At 36.1% G+C, this 17,085-nt stretch overlaps 1 protein-coding gene across 1 annotated transcript in view; it reads right to left on the bottom strand.

The window, feature by feature from the left end:
* The window catches only part of LOC126827556 (autocrine proliferation repressor protein A), a 56,002-nt gene that overhangs the window by 700 nt on the left and 38,217 nt on the right, over positions 1 to 17,085 (bottom strand). The window contains exons 12-13 of the mRNA XM_050557027.2: positions 2,297 to 2,390; positions 614 to 679 (exon numbers count right to left, since the gene is read on the bottom strand). Coding sequence (XP_050412984.2) covers positions 614 to 679; positions 2,297 to 2,390 — 160 coding nt within the window. The remainder of the gene's footprint in view (positions 1 to 613; positions 680 to 2,296; positions 2,391 to 17,085) is intronic.

The raw sequence follows: 17,085 nt of genomic DNA, 5'->3' as shown, positions 1-17,085 counted from the left end.
CTCTCTCTCTCTCTTTTACGTGCATGGTTTCCAACAAATCTTCACCTCGCTCCCGCACTCGGCAAACCTCGACAGATTCCGTTACTCTACATCTAGCCTCGGCTGTATGGCGGTAAGTGATATGTACCTACGCCAATACAATTGCGATGCGGTACCGCTTTACTTATTAGGAACACTTGTCGCTTTTAAAATGAAGTTATCAAAAGCGTGTGTAGAATTTTTAGTGCAAAGCTGTCCTTGTTTGAAGAAAATCGGATAAAATATTTGTATGATAAACATTCTTCAAAGGCGTCATCATGGGCAAGGCCGTTGGTAATGCGGGAACTTGAAAGTAGTTCCAATGGCGGATTTCGTCATACAGCCGAGGCTAGATGTAGGGTACTGGAATCTGCTGAGGTTTGCCGAGTGTTCGCTCCCGTCGCCGTAAATGAAAGATGTCTGTTTGTAGTTAGTAGCCTACATCCGAAATATCAGCGCTTCAAAGTACTATTTTAAGCTTCAGTAGTCCAATATTAACCAGGTCTGGGCCCAGGGTGTGGGCGAGTGAAAATATTCTGAATGTGGAACTTGGTTGGGTAAATAATTTAAGAAATTTTTATAAAATTGAGTTTACCTGAATAAAGAATCCGAGCCAACCTTTTGGTGGATTGTTAAAACTGGCTTCATACACACCGTCAGCCTAAAATCAAAGAAATTACTTGTCATAAAATACTTTCCTTTATGGTAGTTTCCCACTGTTGTGCGATGCGTTACGGTAGGATTTTACCCATTGAGTTCACGATCCTGTACGTGCAGATACGTTCACCACAATTGCTACGAATGACCTCAATAAGACCTGATAGGATCACCACGATTACTCTACGATTAAAACAACGATTTCGATCGCAGCACGAATCGTGATAGTTGGGACCAAGCATAAGATAACAACGATTTGTAGTCTCCAAGACGAAGATAAGATTTGTAAGGGGCATCTTATTTCCAAATTTGGTGGGAATGGAAATGAAATGAAATGGAGTTTAACGTCCCACTGTTCTGCTCCGACTGGGCTAATGAAGACAGGCATACGCCATACAGTGTGCTATGAGGGAAATTTTGCCCGGAGAGCGGTGCTAAGGCCTACTCTTATATCGAATTCCAACTGTCAAGGGATCTCTTACGTGCACGCCAATGTGTACACGGGACCTCGGGTTTTCGTCTCACCCGAACGACTAAACAGCTGTCTTTGTCAGGCCCTCCGTCCTGCACTACTGACAAGGGGAAACCACACCGGAAAACCCGGATGAATTATCTAGGCCACCTCTGGTGGGAATGGAAGGGCGAGAAAAGAAATCCGTTAGGCGCACCTCGTTGGTGAAAGAAGCAATCGTGTTAGGAGCATTCACACATCTCCTTGACTTAAAAGCTATTTTCTATGGGCCGCCCCCTCGTAGGTTACTGGTTCCAACTGTGACACAGAAATTTCCTCTAAATCTTGTCGAAACATTTTATTTGAAGGCATCAGGATCAACGGTATTATTATGCTGTCGTCATGCACTCGCCCCGCCCTCTGCCCAAGCAGACGTTATGCGTAGTATAAAGCACCAGACTGAGGTTATGCTCCGGAAGAAAGACTGAAGAAAATAACCCGAGAAAAAGAAAAACCGAGGCCCCGGTAGGCCGAGGTTTTTCTGTCGAGGGTTTTTTCTGAAGTCTTTCTTCCCCAGCATAACCGAAGTCGAGGACTTTATCTTGCTTATAGACCGTCTATGTTTACATGTACGCAAGATGAGAATATCCCAGAATTCCCGTAAGAAAAACCTTATATCACGTAAGAAAAACCTTATATCATGTTTTCTTATGGAAAAAAACTACCCTGGAAAAATAACCCGGTACAGGTTTAAAGAAAAACTTTCAAAAGAATAACCCCAAATTTCCCTGTATATATCCAAAGCCGCCCCCGCCTTTCAGACCTCAAGTTTACGTTATCCCTTGCCAGGCCCTATACCAACGACAAGGGGGAATCACGCCAGAAAATCCAGATGAACTTTCTCGGCCATCACCGAGATTAACACGGGACCTCCAGTTTAGTGACCATACATCTTACTCACTGAGCCGCCGCGGCTCCCCACAATCTGATTAAAATACAAATCTATATTTCGTTTCGTTATTTTATATATACTACACTACATGACCTACACTACATGAAGATCTGACCGGTTGTAGTGGAAGGTCGCTTCAGGGGCCGTACGGGCGGCTTTTGACCCTATGACGTCAGACATGGCTCCCCCATTACAGATATAAGAAGAAATAATCTTACTGTATTTTGTACTCCCGACTTTAACCAGATGACAGGTTGTGGTATATAACTGCTGGGATCGCCTGGTTTAACTGCTGCTAATCGAAAATCTCTCCTGAAAATAGATAATACAATATAACATGACGTATCATCTGTTTCCGGAGTTGTTTCCCCTGTTTAGTCGTTCGAATGAGACCAAAAAAAGAGGTCCCGTGCACACATTTACGGGCACGTAAAAGATCCCTTGGCAGTTGGAATTTGATATAAGAGTAGGCAATAACGCCGCTGTCCGTGCACAATTTACCTCATGGCACACTGTAAGGCCGTAGTGCCGCTGTCCGGGCAAAATTTCCCTCATAGCACACTGTTGGCGTATGCCCGTCTTCATTAGCCCAGTATAGGAGCAGAACAGTAGGATGTTAAACCCCATTTCATTTCATTTCATTTGTATTATCTGGACATTAATGAGGTTTAAACGCGGCTAGCCCTTGGTATTTGTTAGAATGAAATGGCAGTGTGAAGTTAGCTCGAATTTCGTTTTTCGATAGTGGTGAATAACGAAAAAAAAAACTAGCTCGTTTATCGATATTGGCTTCGATATTCAAACTTGAATCTCAAGAAAGATGTACAGCTACAGAATGTCTCTAAAACACATTTGATTAAATACGTTTTGTAAAACGAACTAAAGATATTATAAATAAGGATGTCTGAGCAGTGAATTCACACAAAACTGCACTTTCTCCTCATGGTTTATTGATATGAGAGTCTCGGTTTTCGATATTCAGACTTGAATCTCAAAACAGCAGATTTGATGGATGTGTATCTACAGAATGTCTCCAAAACATATTTGATTAAATAAGTTTTCTAAAATGAACTAAAGATATATCATAAATGTGTTTCGGAGAGATTCTGTAGATTTACATCACTAAAATTTGTATTTTTAAGTAGCTCGTAATTCGACATTCGCCAATATCAAAAAAACAGGAGAAAGTGCAGTTTTTATGTGAATTCACTGCTCAGATATCCTCATTTATAATATCGTTAGTTTATTTTATAAAACGTATTTAATCAAATGTGTTATGGAGACATTCTGTAGATATACGTCCATTAAATCTGCTTTTTCGAGATTCAAGTATTTATACCGACGCCAATATAGAAAAACGAGCTAGTTGTTTTTCGTTATTCACCTATATCCAAAAACGAAAACAGAGCTAACGTCACACTGCCTTTACAAAACCTGTTGTATTGTTTGGCTATATAGCCTATCCCCATAACATATTTGTTTTGATCATATAAAGGTATAGCTTGTGGCGCTCTGAAGTGAACACGGAAAATTCTTCAAAATGATTCTGGAAATATTAACCGTGCTTTCGTCATTTTTGGCTAGCGGTATGTCCAATTTTCTTTCAGTTCTCTTTTATTTTTGGAGGTTCTATATTTTCATAATTTATGTAATATTTCGAGGAATAGAAAGGGTTGGAGTTCGACGTATTGTCAATAATATACTTTGTTCATACTAAAAATCTGATTATTTTGTCTGTGATTCTCGGGAAGAGAATGTTTGTCCTCTGGCGCTATCCCTCACAAATTGAAACCACCAATAAAATAAATAATTTGAATTAGATGTGACACAAGAAACTACCATTTTGTCATTCGATTTCACAATGAAAATAAATAATATGTCAACTTTTTTCGGTTGATATTATTTATTGATTTCATTTTCTAGTTTATTAAAGACCATACGATAATATTCTTGAAATGGATATTAATTTAATTTTGAATTTGAATTCAATTTCAATAGAAACACTTTGGTTAAACGGCCCAAATTAAAGTTACATTGCTCGCGAAATATAAGATATGAGGTGGTCACTAAATTTCCATTGAAGTCGCACGCGTTGAACTCGAAAGTAAATTAAATATCAAAATCTTTTCGTCTGCGAGTTATATGCCCTTGTTAACAGTGAATCATTTGATAAAATAATAAATGAATGTTTATCATTCATAACTCAATGTACTATGGAAAATAATGAATTAGGTTTTGTCTTTACAATGAGTAAGCTGTTTATATAATGTTCAAGTCAAATTCAACCATATCAAAGACCCGTATAACCCCATTGAACGATATAACCGAATTAGTTAATGGTTATTGATACGTATCCAGGTTACGTGTAAATATTATGGTAGAGGTCTATGTAAGACCAAACAGCTCTTTATTCAGTGTTCTTTTTTCTTCATATGTCGTCGTATTTAGACATTTGTACAGTAAAATTAACATTTGTATCTTAAAATCAATATTTGTTTCACAAATCAGACATTTGTCATATCAGATTTGTAAAATGTATTTTTGTTTAACTTAATTAGGCCTATATTTTAATATAAAGATAGGCCTAATCTTTTTTTAAAGAAAATCAATAACTTAGCCTACATTGACATTTCATCAGAGAAATACAACGAAAAATCTCGAATAACAAATTTCCAAATACAAATCTCCAAATAGAAAATCTTGCAAAACATTTCTCTAAAGACATTTCTCGAAATTCATCAAACCGGAACATTATGACGACATGGGCGGAAATCAACCTGGCATACAATAAGTCACCATACAATAATTGGGAATCGCGTATAAGCATATGAACAATCAATCTGTTTTACAGACCTAATGCGACATCCGTCTTTTATCTCTGTCCAAGATGACTGACCTTTAAAAGGTCAGACCGCTATAGTTCTAAGGGCGACGTCACATCACAATGTTGTTTTATAACAAACACGAGCAGGGCAATCAGATTAGACGGTAAAAATGTACTTCTGAAAGAATTCAGAGTAAACAAACAGAAAAAAACGTCAAATTGATGGTCACACGTGCGTTGTTTACATCGAACGTAGTAATATGAACTGGTACGGGCAAAATTATATCGTTTTACCCATTTTACGCCTCCGCGTACTATTTTCTGTACCTATTTACGCTAAATATGGAATATTTTTTATCAAGATATACCTCAAACACCTTTATTTATTTTTCTAATACTAAAAAAAAAAAATGTTTCAGAATTTAATTTGTCGAAAGAAAAAAGTTAATATTTTGTAGTCATTAAGTCGCATCGATGTCATCCTTATCAGTGATTGTAGCGGCCAAGCGAATATTCACTGCGGATCAGTGTGATGAACAATAAGAAAAATCGCTCTATGATCTTGACTCTAGTAAAACCACGTGCGTATGTATGGCTAATCAGAACGGGCCTTCGATAAAGAAAATAAATTGAAAGTAGTCTATTTTCAGAAATTGGGTTTTGTCTGGTAGCGACATATTTCTTTTCTCAAAGAGAGAGAGAGAGAAATGGGTTTAACGTCAACTCGACACAACTAGGTCATTTCGGGACTAACATATGGTTCAATTTTATTTCAATAATTCGCTTATGCGTAGGGGTCTTTAGCAGTGGTAGGAAACTGGAGGACCCGGAGAAAACTCACGAGGTTGGACAGGCGACCGTACTCCTTGTCACGTACAACCGGGGAATCGAAACCACGCCAGTTGACTCAATGACAGACCTTATGATACAACGCATATGTGACAGGGAATAAGTAATATATTGAAAGGGGGATAAAAAAACCCAAAAAACTTTCCGGTCATACATTACACGATAACCCGTATTTTAACTTTAACATTTAACCCCCCCCCCCCACTTACTTAATATTTAGCGTCATCCAAAGCTATGTAAATTTAAATGTGCCAGAATTTTAGTGGTATTCTGTGTGATATCTGGAATGTGGTAGTATGACCCGTAATTTTGACATTTAGGACCCCACCCTTAATAGGAAATTCCAGTTATCGTGTGATGTTCAGCCGAAAGTATTTGTCTATCGCTCTTTGAATATACGAGTATTAGCTATTTTACTGGGACATTCATGATTACATGATTTAGAAGAGATAAAATCCTCTTTCGTTTGTCCAAAGAAATATGTCACTAACAAAAAATAACATAATTACTAAAAAAAGACTACTCTCAATTTATTTTATTTAATGCTAGATCATATTAACCAATATATTTATATATAGAAACATAACACGCACGTGATTTCACGGTCATCGAGCGATTTTTCTTGTATAACTTGCTCGATTTTCCTTTATTGTATGATGACTTATTGTATGCCAGGTTGATTTCGGATCATGTCGTCATAATGTTCCGGTTCGATGAATTTCGAGAAATGTTTTTGAAGAAATGTTTTTGAAGAAATGTTTTGCAAGATATTTATTTGGAGATTTGTATTTGGAAATGTGTTGTTCGAGATTTGTTTTCGCTGTATGTCTATGAGGAAATGTAAATGTAGATTATTGTTTTTTGATTTTCTAAAATAAATTTTACTTTATATTAAAGTACAATTAAATTAAACAAAAATACATTTTACAAATCTGATATGACAAATGTCTGATTTGTGAATCAAATATTGATTTTAAGATACAAATGTTTATTTTAGTGTACAAATGTCGAAATATGACAAAAAAATGAAGAAATAAGAATTAAGGATTATGAATTAAGATTATTATTATTATTATTATTATTATTATTACAGCATATTTATAGTGCACCCTTTCATATAACATGTTCAGAGGCACTTTACAAAGTGACAATGTAAATCACACATAAACAACAAGATTATGGGCATGTTAACGATTGTATACAGGGTCAGTTAAAAGCCTGATTAAAAAAATGTGTTTTAAGTTGTTTTTTTAAAAGAATATAGAGATGTACAACATCTTAAACTAAATGGTAGATTATTCCATAAAACAGGTGCTTAATAACTAAAAGAGCGCTGACCATAAGAGACTAGTTGAACAGTTTTGGGCTTTAAAAGTAGTTTATCTGATGTACGTAATGTTCGACCAGGTGTATAAAGTTCTAAAAGATCTGAGAGGTAAACAGGAGCTAAATTATTTAAACATTTAAAAGTAAGTAATAAAATCTTAAAATCAATTCGATATTTAACAGGTAACCAGTGTAAATTATATAAAACAGGAGTTGTGTGGTCACATTTCTTAGTTAAAATAACAAGTCTAGCCGCAGTATTCTGTACTTTTTGTAATTTATCTATAAGCTTTAAAGGTAAACCAACTAAAAGTGAATTAAAGTTATCTAATCGAGAAGTGACCAGATAATTAACAAGTGACTTAGTGGCCTCTACAGTTACACATTTACGTATTTCACCTATATTTCTAATATTAAAATAGCACAATTTACAAATATTATTTACTTGAGCTCCCATAAGCATAAAACTATCAAAGATAGCGCCAATATTACGAGCAGAATAAGATGAAAATATATCACAATTACCAATTACAACAGGGGGGTTATCTTGTGCAGATTTACTTAATTGATGCCTTGAGCCTAATAACAAATATTCGGTTTTATCATCATTCAATTTTAGAAAGTTCTTTGACATCCATTTTCTAATTTCACTAATACAGTTCTCGTGTTGCAATTTTGATAAATTGAAAGAAGATGGACAATTAGGTGTAAATGAAATATATAATTGAGTATCATCGGCATACAAATGAAAGCTGAGACCATATTTTGTGACAATATCTCCTAATGGTGACGTATAGAAGGTAAATAAAATCGGACCAAGAACAGAACCTTTGGGAACCCCAGATGACAAAACAGATTCAGACGACGATTTGCAATTAACTAAAATACACTGTTTTCTACCCACAAGATAGCTCTCTAAAAGATTTAATGCAGAGCCACATATACCGAATTTAAATTGAAGTCTACGTAGAAGAATGGAAGGGTCCACCGTGTCGAAAGCAGCAGATAAATCTAATAAAATTAAAATTTTACATTTTCTATTATCAATTTCCATTAAAATATCATTTGAAACCCGGGTTAAAGCTGTTTCGGTACTGTGAAATTGTTTATAAGCACTTTGAAATAGTTCATACAAACAGTTATCATCTAGATGGGCCTTTATCTGAGAAGCAATACATTTCTCCAATATTTTAGAAATAAAACTTAAGTTAGAGACTGGCCTGTAATTTTTAAAAACATTAGGATCCAGTGTAGACTTTTTAATTAAAGGGGTAACATAAACTCGTTTGAAAACGTTGGGAATAGTAGCGGATGATATACAAGAATTAATAATATTGGTAAAAACTGGAATAACTTCGTCTAGACAGTCCTTAAGAACAGAAGTCGGAACAGGGTCTAATGAACAAGATTTAGGAGCAGACGATTTAATTAGCTTTAAAACAAAAGATTCACTAACCAAGTTAAAATTTTCTAAATAAACAGAATTTTCTAAATCAAAATCATGAGCGTTAAAGTCAATAGTTTTATTTAAATCATCAAGTTCAGTTCGTATTTTCTGTATTTTTTTTTGAAAGAAATCAGAGAATAAATTTGCAAGTTCAGTGTCATTATCATTGTCCGGGAGGATAGTACGCTCAGCATTATGGTCCAAAAGGAAATTCACAACTTTATACAGGTCTTTTTGTCTGTTTTCGCCATTTTATATTTTATCAGAGTAAAATTTAATTTTAGCATCTTCAATTAATTTATTCACATTGTTTTTTAAAGATTTATAAATCTGTTTATGGCCATGTAGATTTGTTTTCCGCCACAGATGTTCAGCCTTATTACGGCCCCTTTTGGCTTCTAAAATAGAATCATTAAACCACTGCGTATTGGGACGAATAGTAAATGTTTTCGTTTGAAGAGGAACAAGCGAGTCCAAAATTTCAGCAAGCTTTGAGTGATATTGGGTTTCCTTCTCTTGTATATTTTGAATACGTTGAATGCCATTGAAATTCGAGTTCACTATTTCCGCTTTAAATTTATTTATGTCAAATGATTTAAACCTTCGATATGTTAAAGTCTTTCTTGTTGGTTGTGGTTTCTGGATCATAGGATTAAAAGTTGCCGGGAAATGATCAGATATTAATTTGTCCGAGACAGAGAGATTATCCAGTTTAATATCACGTGGATTAGTTATCACCAGATCGAGAATATGTCCACCGTTATGAGTCGAAGAAGAAACATGTTGTGTGAGAGATCTATTATTCAGCATATCACAAAAATCAACCGCGGTAGAGTCGTTGGAATCATCAACATGAAAATTGAAATCTCCCCAAATAATAGTGCAACACTTAGTCATCATTAACTGGTCCAGAAATAATCCAAATTCTTCCATAAACTTTTGACACAATTTGCTATTGGGCGGGCGGTAAATTGTAATAATCCTAGTTTAATTGAAAGAAAACTGTAGAGAACAATCCAAAATTTCAAAAGAATCAAAACGGTCATGACAGATTTTCTTACACTTAATAGATGACTTAAATATAAGGGCTACACCTCCTCCACGTGAACCGCGAGGGCAATGTTGTATAGAATATCCATCAGGTACTAAAGCTGCGATTGTCGATGAGTCCGAACAGTCATTATTCAGCCACGTTTCAGTTATTCCACAAATATCAATAGAATTTTCAAAAATATAATCAGATAAAATTGTTGTTTTATTTCTTACGGATCTGGCATTATTTAATCCAAACGAAGTTGTTAAAACTGACGCTTCATTCTCGACCGCCTTTCTAATTTGTATAAGATTATTGTTTATCTTCTGTTTTGTTTTAAAGTTTTTGATCTGTTTGTGATTTTTGATAGAGTTTGGGGTGAGCTGGATGAGATTGCTATGATTAATGTTAATATTCAGTGGATTAGTGTTTAGAGGTTCATATGGTCTGTTGGTGGTGATAACTTTTAAATGTCTTTGATTTCTCCCAATTACTTCATTGTTGTCGTATATATAATCATTCAAAGCGACTGTTTTATTTTCGACGGGCCATGCATTACGACACAATTGTGTGTTGTCTGGACGTTGATCGATTTGTTCAGAAATTATTGGAATAGTAACAAGATTGCCCCTGTTTACTGTTCTGTGTCTTTTTACTGTATCATTTCTAATTGTAGTAGTTGGATTTAAAACATCAATCTTTTTAACCCACTGCTTTCCACTCCTCACGCCTCTATTATTATTAATATTATTATTATTATTATTACTAAAACAATGAGATTTGGCTTGAATGTTATTGTTGTAAGAGTTCAGTTGTGATTGATAGTAGGTGAGTTGATTCAGATAGCTCACTAGCCACAACAGATACAAATTATTATGAAACATTTTGATAAAATACTGCATTCAGAGTTACTATTTTAAACAAAAACACACGCAGGACAAATACACAGCTGCCTCCTAGGCGCTTACATAATGTTTTCAATCTAGGCTTCCTAAAATTAGGCCTAAATTTTAATAAAAAGGCAATAAATAAATGTTTCTTCGCAATAGTTACATTTAAACAGCAAACACTACTTCGCATAAAAATGTTCCACATGCACGACAATAGAACTGAAATCTGTCGCAAATTTATCAACAAATTATAACTTATCAAAAACTGTTATACAGTTATTTGAAAGTAACGGCTTTACCACGCCTGCGCATTAATAATATATATTTGTATGTCGAAATCCACATTAATCCACAATAAATCACAGGCACGAAATACACAGAGCACAACAAGGCACTGTCAACCACTATGGCGTTTACAATAAAAGTTGCAGAGATCAAACTATTTGTCAATAAAGGTTGCTAACGGCAGGCCCATCGGGGTGGCCATTTTGAATTTTTGACAGTTGACAGCTGATCGACACAATGTAAACATTTTCCATGACAGATAGGTCAAAATACAAAAGCAATACATATATTTCACATCAAAATGGTCCTGGTGATCACGCACAAACATTAAATCAAAAAATCTATCACATCCATTATTGATAAATATATAATTATCGAAAAACACTCACAGTACCGTTTGAAAACTGAATAAAGAGCTATTTGGTTTTCCATAGAGGTCGACAATACGTTGTTTTGTCAGTGTGACCGCGTCAATCAGATTTTAAAGTAAAGAACTTTCAAATATAAAATGAATCGATCTTGGGCCTAAATAACCAGCATGAGATATGTATTAACTAATGACAGATTAACTTCCATACAGGACATAGACTTACTTGTAGTTCGAGCAAAATCTAACTGTAAATTATTTGAATGACATGAACATCGTCGCGAGTGTATGTTTGAAGCACATGTACGGCAAATAGTTGTTGCTGTAATTATACAGGTACAACTAATAAATTGTCAGTGACTTGAACTTGCGCATATGATCCTTCTACTTCATACTTCGAGAATAAATCTCTGTCCTGAATGGCCGCCATATCCCAAAAGTAGTAGACTATATTGTTTTGTAATGCACAAGGAGTAGGGTCGCCTGTCCAACCTCGTGGGTTTTCTCCGGGTCCTCCGGTTTCCTCCCACTGCTAAAAACCCCTACGCGCAAGCAAATTATTGAAATAAAATTGAACCATGTGTTAGTCCCGAAATGACCTAGTTTGTGTCGAGTGGACGTTAAACCCCATATCTCTCTCTCTGTTTTGTAATGCGGTTATACTCCGATTTACATCTTGTATACACACAAAGATTAAAAAAACAACTTTTCAAGTCCATTAAATGGAAGCAGAATAAAAACTTCTCAAAATTCTCGAAGTATACTTAGTGTTTTCGACTAAAATCGTCGATTTAGGACGGAAAATGTCGGTTAACTAGCTTAGTGTCTGTTCTCAAGCGGAGCTAATTGTAGACAGGCAGCCTAAGTTTAGTATGAAAGTTGAGCTGTCAACAACAAACTATTGGTTGCGCGAAGCCCTTAAAGGGACAATAATACTCTTGCTGGCTTGACAGCTCCAGAAAATAAAAAATAGCCTTATTCTAAGTACTAGATATGTTAGTGTCCTACCTGTTGTGTAAATTATCCATTAAATCCTATTTTACTTGTCCAGAGGGTTCAAAAATATTTTAAAATCCAAGTCACATTTGAAAAGCTTTACGTCAGGCTTTTCAAATCATTTAGTTGAATTTTTCCAATTTTTGAAATTAGGTGTGTTAAGATGAAATTTGTATCATCAATTAATTGGAATATTGTAAAATAGTACAATTTGTTGACCAGAATAAAGATTGGGACATATTATTCAGTTACAACAAGAGTGGTATTGAGCCTTTAAGGCATAGTTGTAAAAAGATCGTGGTCGTTTATATTATTATATCATTTTGTTATAAGGATATGTGTTTCAAATTAACTATTTTTCAATTAATCAAAGACAAATTTAAATCGAAGCAGTCAAAGACACGTGAGAAAGTATATTAGCAGTAACTAGCAGAATATCCGATTTCGCCTTGGGCCCAAATTCGCCAGAGGGCCCAAATTCGATGGCTTTAATCATTCACGGGGTCAGTGATGGTCACATAATTTGGGGAGTGGTGGGCGAACATACAAACCAGTGATTCTCAACCTTTTTTGCCAACGGCACACCTTGAAACACATGCAAAAATAGCGGCACACCTGGCTAAATATATATATGAATAATATTTGAATTTTGCAAAAAAAACCCCCAAAAAAACCATGGCAAGTCATAGACGGCATACAACCGTAGACACAGATCAGTCATAGACACATAGTGAGAAATGTTCTTAGTGTGCCGTTCAAAATTTCACGGCACACTTAGGAAGATCGCGTGGCACACTGGTTGAGAATCACTGATACACACACACACGGACATCTTTGATTTTATTTAAACAGATTACCCAATAATATACTAGTATTGTCCATACATTTTAGTCTCTATTTATATACATCCATATTATATTTCAGGTGTGAATGGTGTATACAGGTCCTATATTAGATATAGCTATAGTTATTATAGATATAGCTATAGTTATAATAGATATAGCTATGGTTCTAGCTATGGTTCTTATAGATATACCTATGGTCTTAGTTCATCGTAAGTGGCTTATTATTTAGGCCTGAAATGTTATCTAAATTATTAATTAGGCATTAATTAACTTTTCCTGACCATAATCAACTATCGATGTCATCGCTAGCCTGCGATATTTACTGGATTAGAGCCCGGTCTGCTGCTACTGATTAAATAAAAAACTGGATAATCGAGACTATGTTTTTTTTATCATACCCACTTTAGTAATGATGATTGAGGCTAGGCCCAAAATTCAATCGCTAAATTCTCGGTTCAGGGTGGATCAATTTGACTGAAATTTTCAGCAAATTCCCTTTACATTATCTTTATCTAGTTCTATTAAAGTGAGATCTGCCAGCTCGTTATCTAATCTCCCATAATGTATCTTTAATGTTCCAAAAGCAAGATAAAGTTATTTACATTAACCACGCCATAGATCATACACCGTTTTTAGGCTATACATATATTCTAAAACAGAATATCTCTATTAATTTTCACGTTGTAAATGAAATGAAATGGGATTTAACGCCATACAGTGTGTTATGAGGGAAATTTTGCCTGGACAGCGGCACTGCGGCCTAGTCTTATATCGAATTCCAACTGTCAAGGGATCTTTTACGGGCACGCCAATGTGTACACGGGACCTCGGTTTTTCGTACCATCCGAACGACTAGACAGCTGTTCTTGTCAGGCCCTCTGTCCTGCATTACTGGCAAGAGGGAACCACGTCGGAAAATCTGGATGGACTTGCTCGGCCAATGTAGGGATCGAACGCCCGACCTCCAGGCTAGCGAGCCAGCGTCTAACCCACTTAGCCACCGTGACGCCCCCCCCCCCCGCTCCTGTCGCCCCCCGCTCCTGCCGCCCCTTTAGAATTGGTTTTTATATCTATATTGTTGATTATTATAGGGCAGGGCTAATTGCTGGAGGTATAATAGGAACAATGGTTCTGGTGGCGGTGATTGTTACACTCGTATGTTGCTGTATGAAATCAAAAGGACAAAGGGGTCGTGTAGTTTCTGGTAATACAGCCACGGTATCGTACATTAACCCACCCCGCAATAACACAGTAGCCTACAGTAATCCCACAGGTAATTTATTGCCCATATATCAATTCACAATGTCAAGCAATCGAGAGGTACTTTAGCTAGCAGCTGTTAGGAGGTAAAAGTGGACATTAATCTCCAGAAACGAACAAAAGGAGGTGTTCCGGAGTTAACTTTTAATCGGTAGCATCCTTTCATAAGGGATCGTTTACGTGCACGCCAATGTGTACACGTGACCTCGGTTTTTCGTCCCATCCGAACAACTAAAAAAGCTGTCCTCGTCCTGCATCAGTCACAAGGGGGAACGAAACCGGAAAATCAGGATGAACTTTCTCGGCTAATGCAGGGGTAGAACACCCGACCTCCAGGCTAGCGAGCCACCGTCTTGCCCACTTAGCCATCGTGACCCTCCTATAATAACTATATGTTAAACTCAAACATATAGTAATATTAGTTGATCTAAGTTGATCCGTGATCCCATCGTTCTAAACATTGAACTATGGGCATGTGGTACTATAAATTGAACTATGAATATGTAGCACCACCAGCTGAACAATATGAGCATAAATATCACCATACATTGTAATCTATGTTTCATGTCTTCTTCTGTTACAGTTTCGTATTCGAATCAACCCCCGCCACCTTACACGTACGCTAATCCAACCTATCCTCCTCAACAAGCAGCTTACCCACCTCAGCCCAATCCAGCTTATCCACCACCGCCTTCTAACTCAGCTAATCCACCTACGTTTGATTCAGCTTATCCACCACAACCTACTCCGAACACTCCTTTTTCACCACAAACCTTGCCCAACCAACCAGATGACCCACAACCTCAATCTGGACCATACAATCCACCCCTCCCCAACTCTCCATTTTCTTCCTCTTCTCAAGAACCCAGTGCCCCAGAAAAGAAAGCCCTATGATTTGTTTGTTATTTTTTGTATTGAAAAACTCCTTTAATTTAAATCTATAGTATGTATTAGTCTGCATGAAATTTAGAATAAGAGTTTGAGCATAGTTTTATCCAATACCCCGTACATCAAGCATTACACGTAAACGCACAATTAACCCAGTATTTTCAAATATCCAGTCTGATCGTGAGCAATCTGATTACAATATAGATCTATATTTCGTTTCGTTTTGTTTTTTTGCTACTTTCGATGGCCTACACTACATGAAGATCGGACAAGTTATAGTGGGAGTTCGCGTCAGGGGTCAAACGAGCGGCCTTTGACCCTATCACGTCAGATATTGATTAATCAATCAGCATTGACGTTTCTAGTGATTTACCCACAGTTCCGTGCAGCAAAAGCCCACGAGCTCCCCGTAACAGACCGTTTCATTGGTTAATCCGTCACGATAACAACTCTTCCAGATCCTAGTGTAGTAAAGACAAGTAAAACGAAATTTTGAACTATAAAAACGAAACGAAATAGGATCTGTGTTTTAATCAGATTGGAACACGAGCAGAGGAAACATTACTTGAATTTGTTGTTATTCAATATTGTTTAAAAAATAATGCAAGTAATTATGTCAACATATCCTTTATTAACGTTGACATGTATCTGTTGCAGATAATATTGTCATATGTTGACATAATTACTTGCATTATTTTAAAAAATTATGAATGGTTTCCGGTGACCTTTAAAGTAATGAAATACAAAGTTTAAATCTTCATGAAGATAGATGTATATGTAAAATAACACATTTTAATAATTATAGCAGAAATTATTTTTTATATGAAATACAGAAATAGCGTTTCGATATAGACTTCTATCTAGATCATTCAACAATTTTATGTTTTATAAATTAATATTATTACGGTTTCGGTCTTTTGGGACAGTTTGTTTTCTTCTGTCTGCAATTTCATATACACATGTACCTAGGGCTACATTAGGAAATGAAATGAAATGAAATGGGGTTTAACGTCCTACTGTTCTGCTCCGAACTGGGCTAATGAAGATGGACATACGCCATACAGTGTGCTATGAGGGAAATTTTGCCCGGGCAGCGGCACTATGGCTTACTCATATCGAATTCCAACTGCCAAGGGATCTATTACGTGCACGCCAATGTATACACGGGACCTCGGTCGAGTGTAAAATTACAGCTTGTTCATTTCGACTTTTTTCTGTAACGTGTGGGTTGTTTGCTTGCCTATCAAGCCCACATAGTTGTACTAATCAGTTTTAACATTCAGTAATGTAGACAGTTCGTTAAAATGTGGTTATGATAAAATGAAATGAAATGAAATGGAGTTTAACGTCCTACTGTTCTGCTCCGAACTGGGCTAATGAAGATGGACATACGCCATACAGTGTGCTATGAGGGAAACTTTGCTCGGACATCGGCACTACGGCCAACTCTAATATCGAATTCCAACTGTCAAGGGATGTATTACGTGCACGCCAATGTATACACGGGACCTCTGTTCATGTCAGGACCTCCGTCCTGCATCACTGACAAGGGGAAACCATGGTTATGATAAAGTGACGTGTTTTTCTAAACTGTATTCCGTCTATTAACTGTGATATTATTTCATCCAACAACTATTAGTATTTTTTAAATATTTGTTACTATACTTTGTTTCAGTGGCAGACTGGCCATGTTGTCAGCTTGCCCAATGGCAAAATCGGGAAAATTCTAATTACATCTTTTTGTTTACACTTACATATTTTTTGAAAATTTAATTGATTCATTTTAAAAATTAAATGATAGAATTATATTGGTCGGTGGGCCCACTTTGTCTCCTGGCAACCAATATTTTCAAACCCAGTCTGCCACTGCATTGTTTTATAAATTATTAAATTGTTAATTAAATTTACCTAGCCAACAATTATTGTTGTATTTGATCGATTTCCTGTAATTTGTTAATATTTGTTATGTTTTATCTATTAGTGCTTTGGAACAAATC

This window comes from Patella vulgata, chromosome 7 (genome assembly GCF_932274485.2).
Source record: "Patella vulgata chromosome 7, xgPatVulg1.2, whole genome shotgun sequence".
Lineage (NCBI taxonomy): Eukaryota > Metazoa > Mollusca > Gastropoda > Patellidae > Patella > Patella vulgata.
The sequence above is the reverse complement of the archived record's forward strand: the minus strand, read 5'-3'. Positions and strand labels throughout refer to the sequence as shown.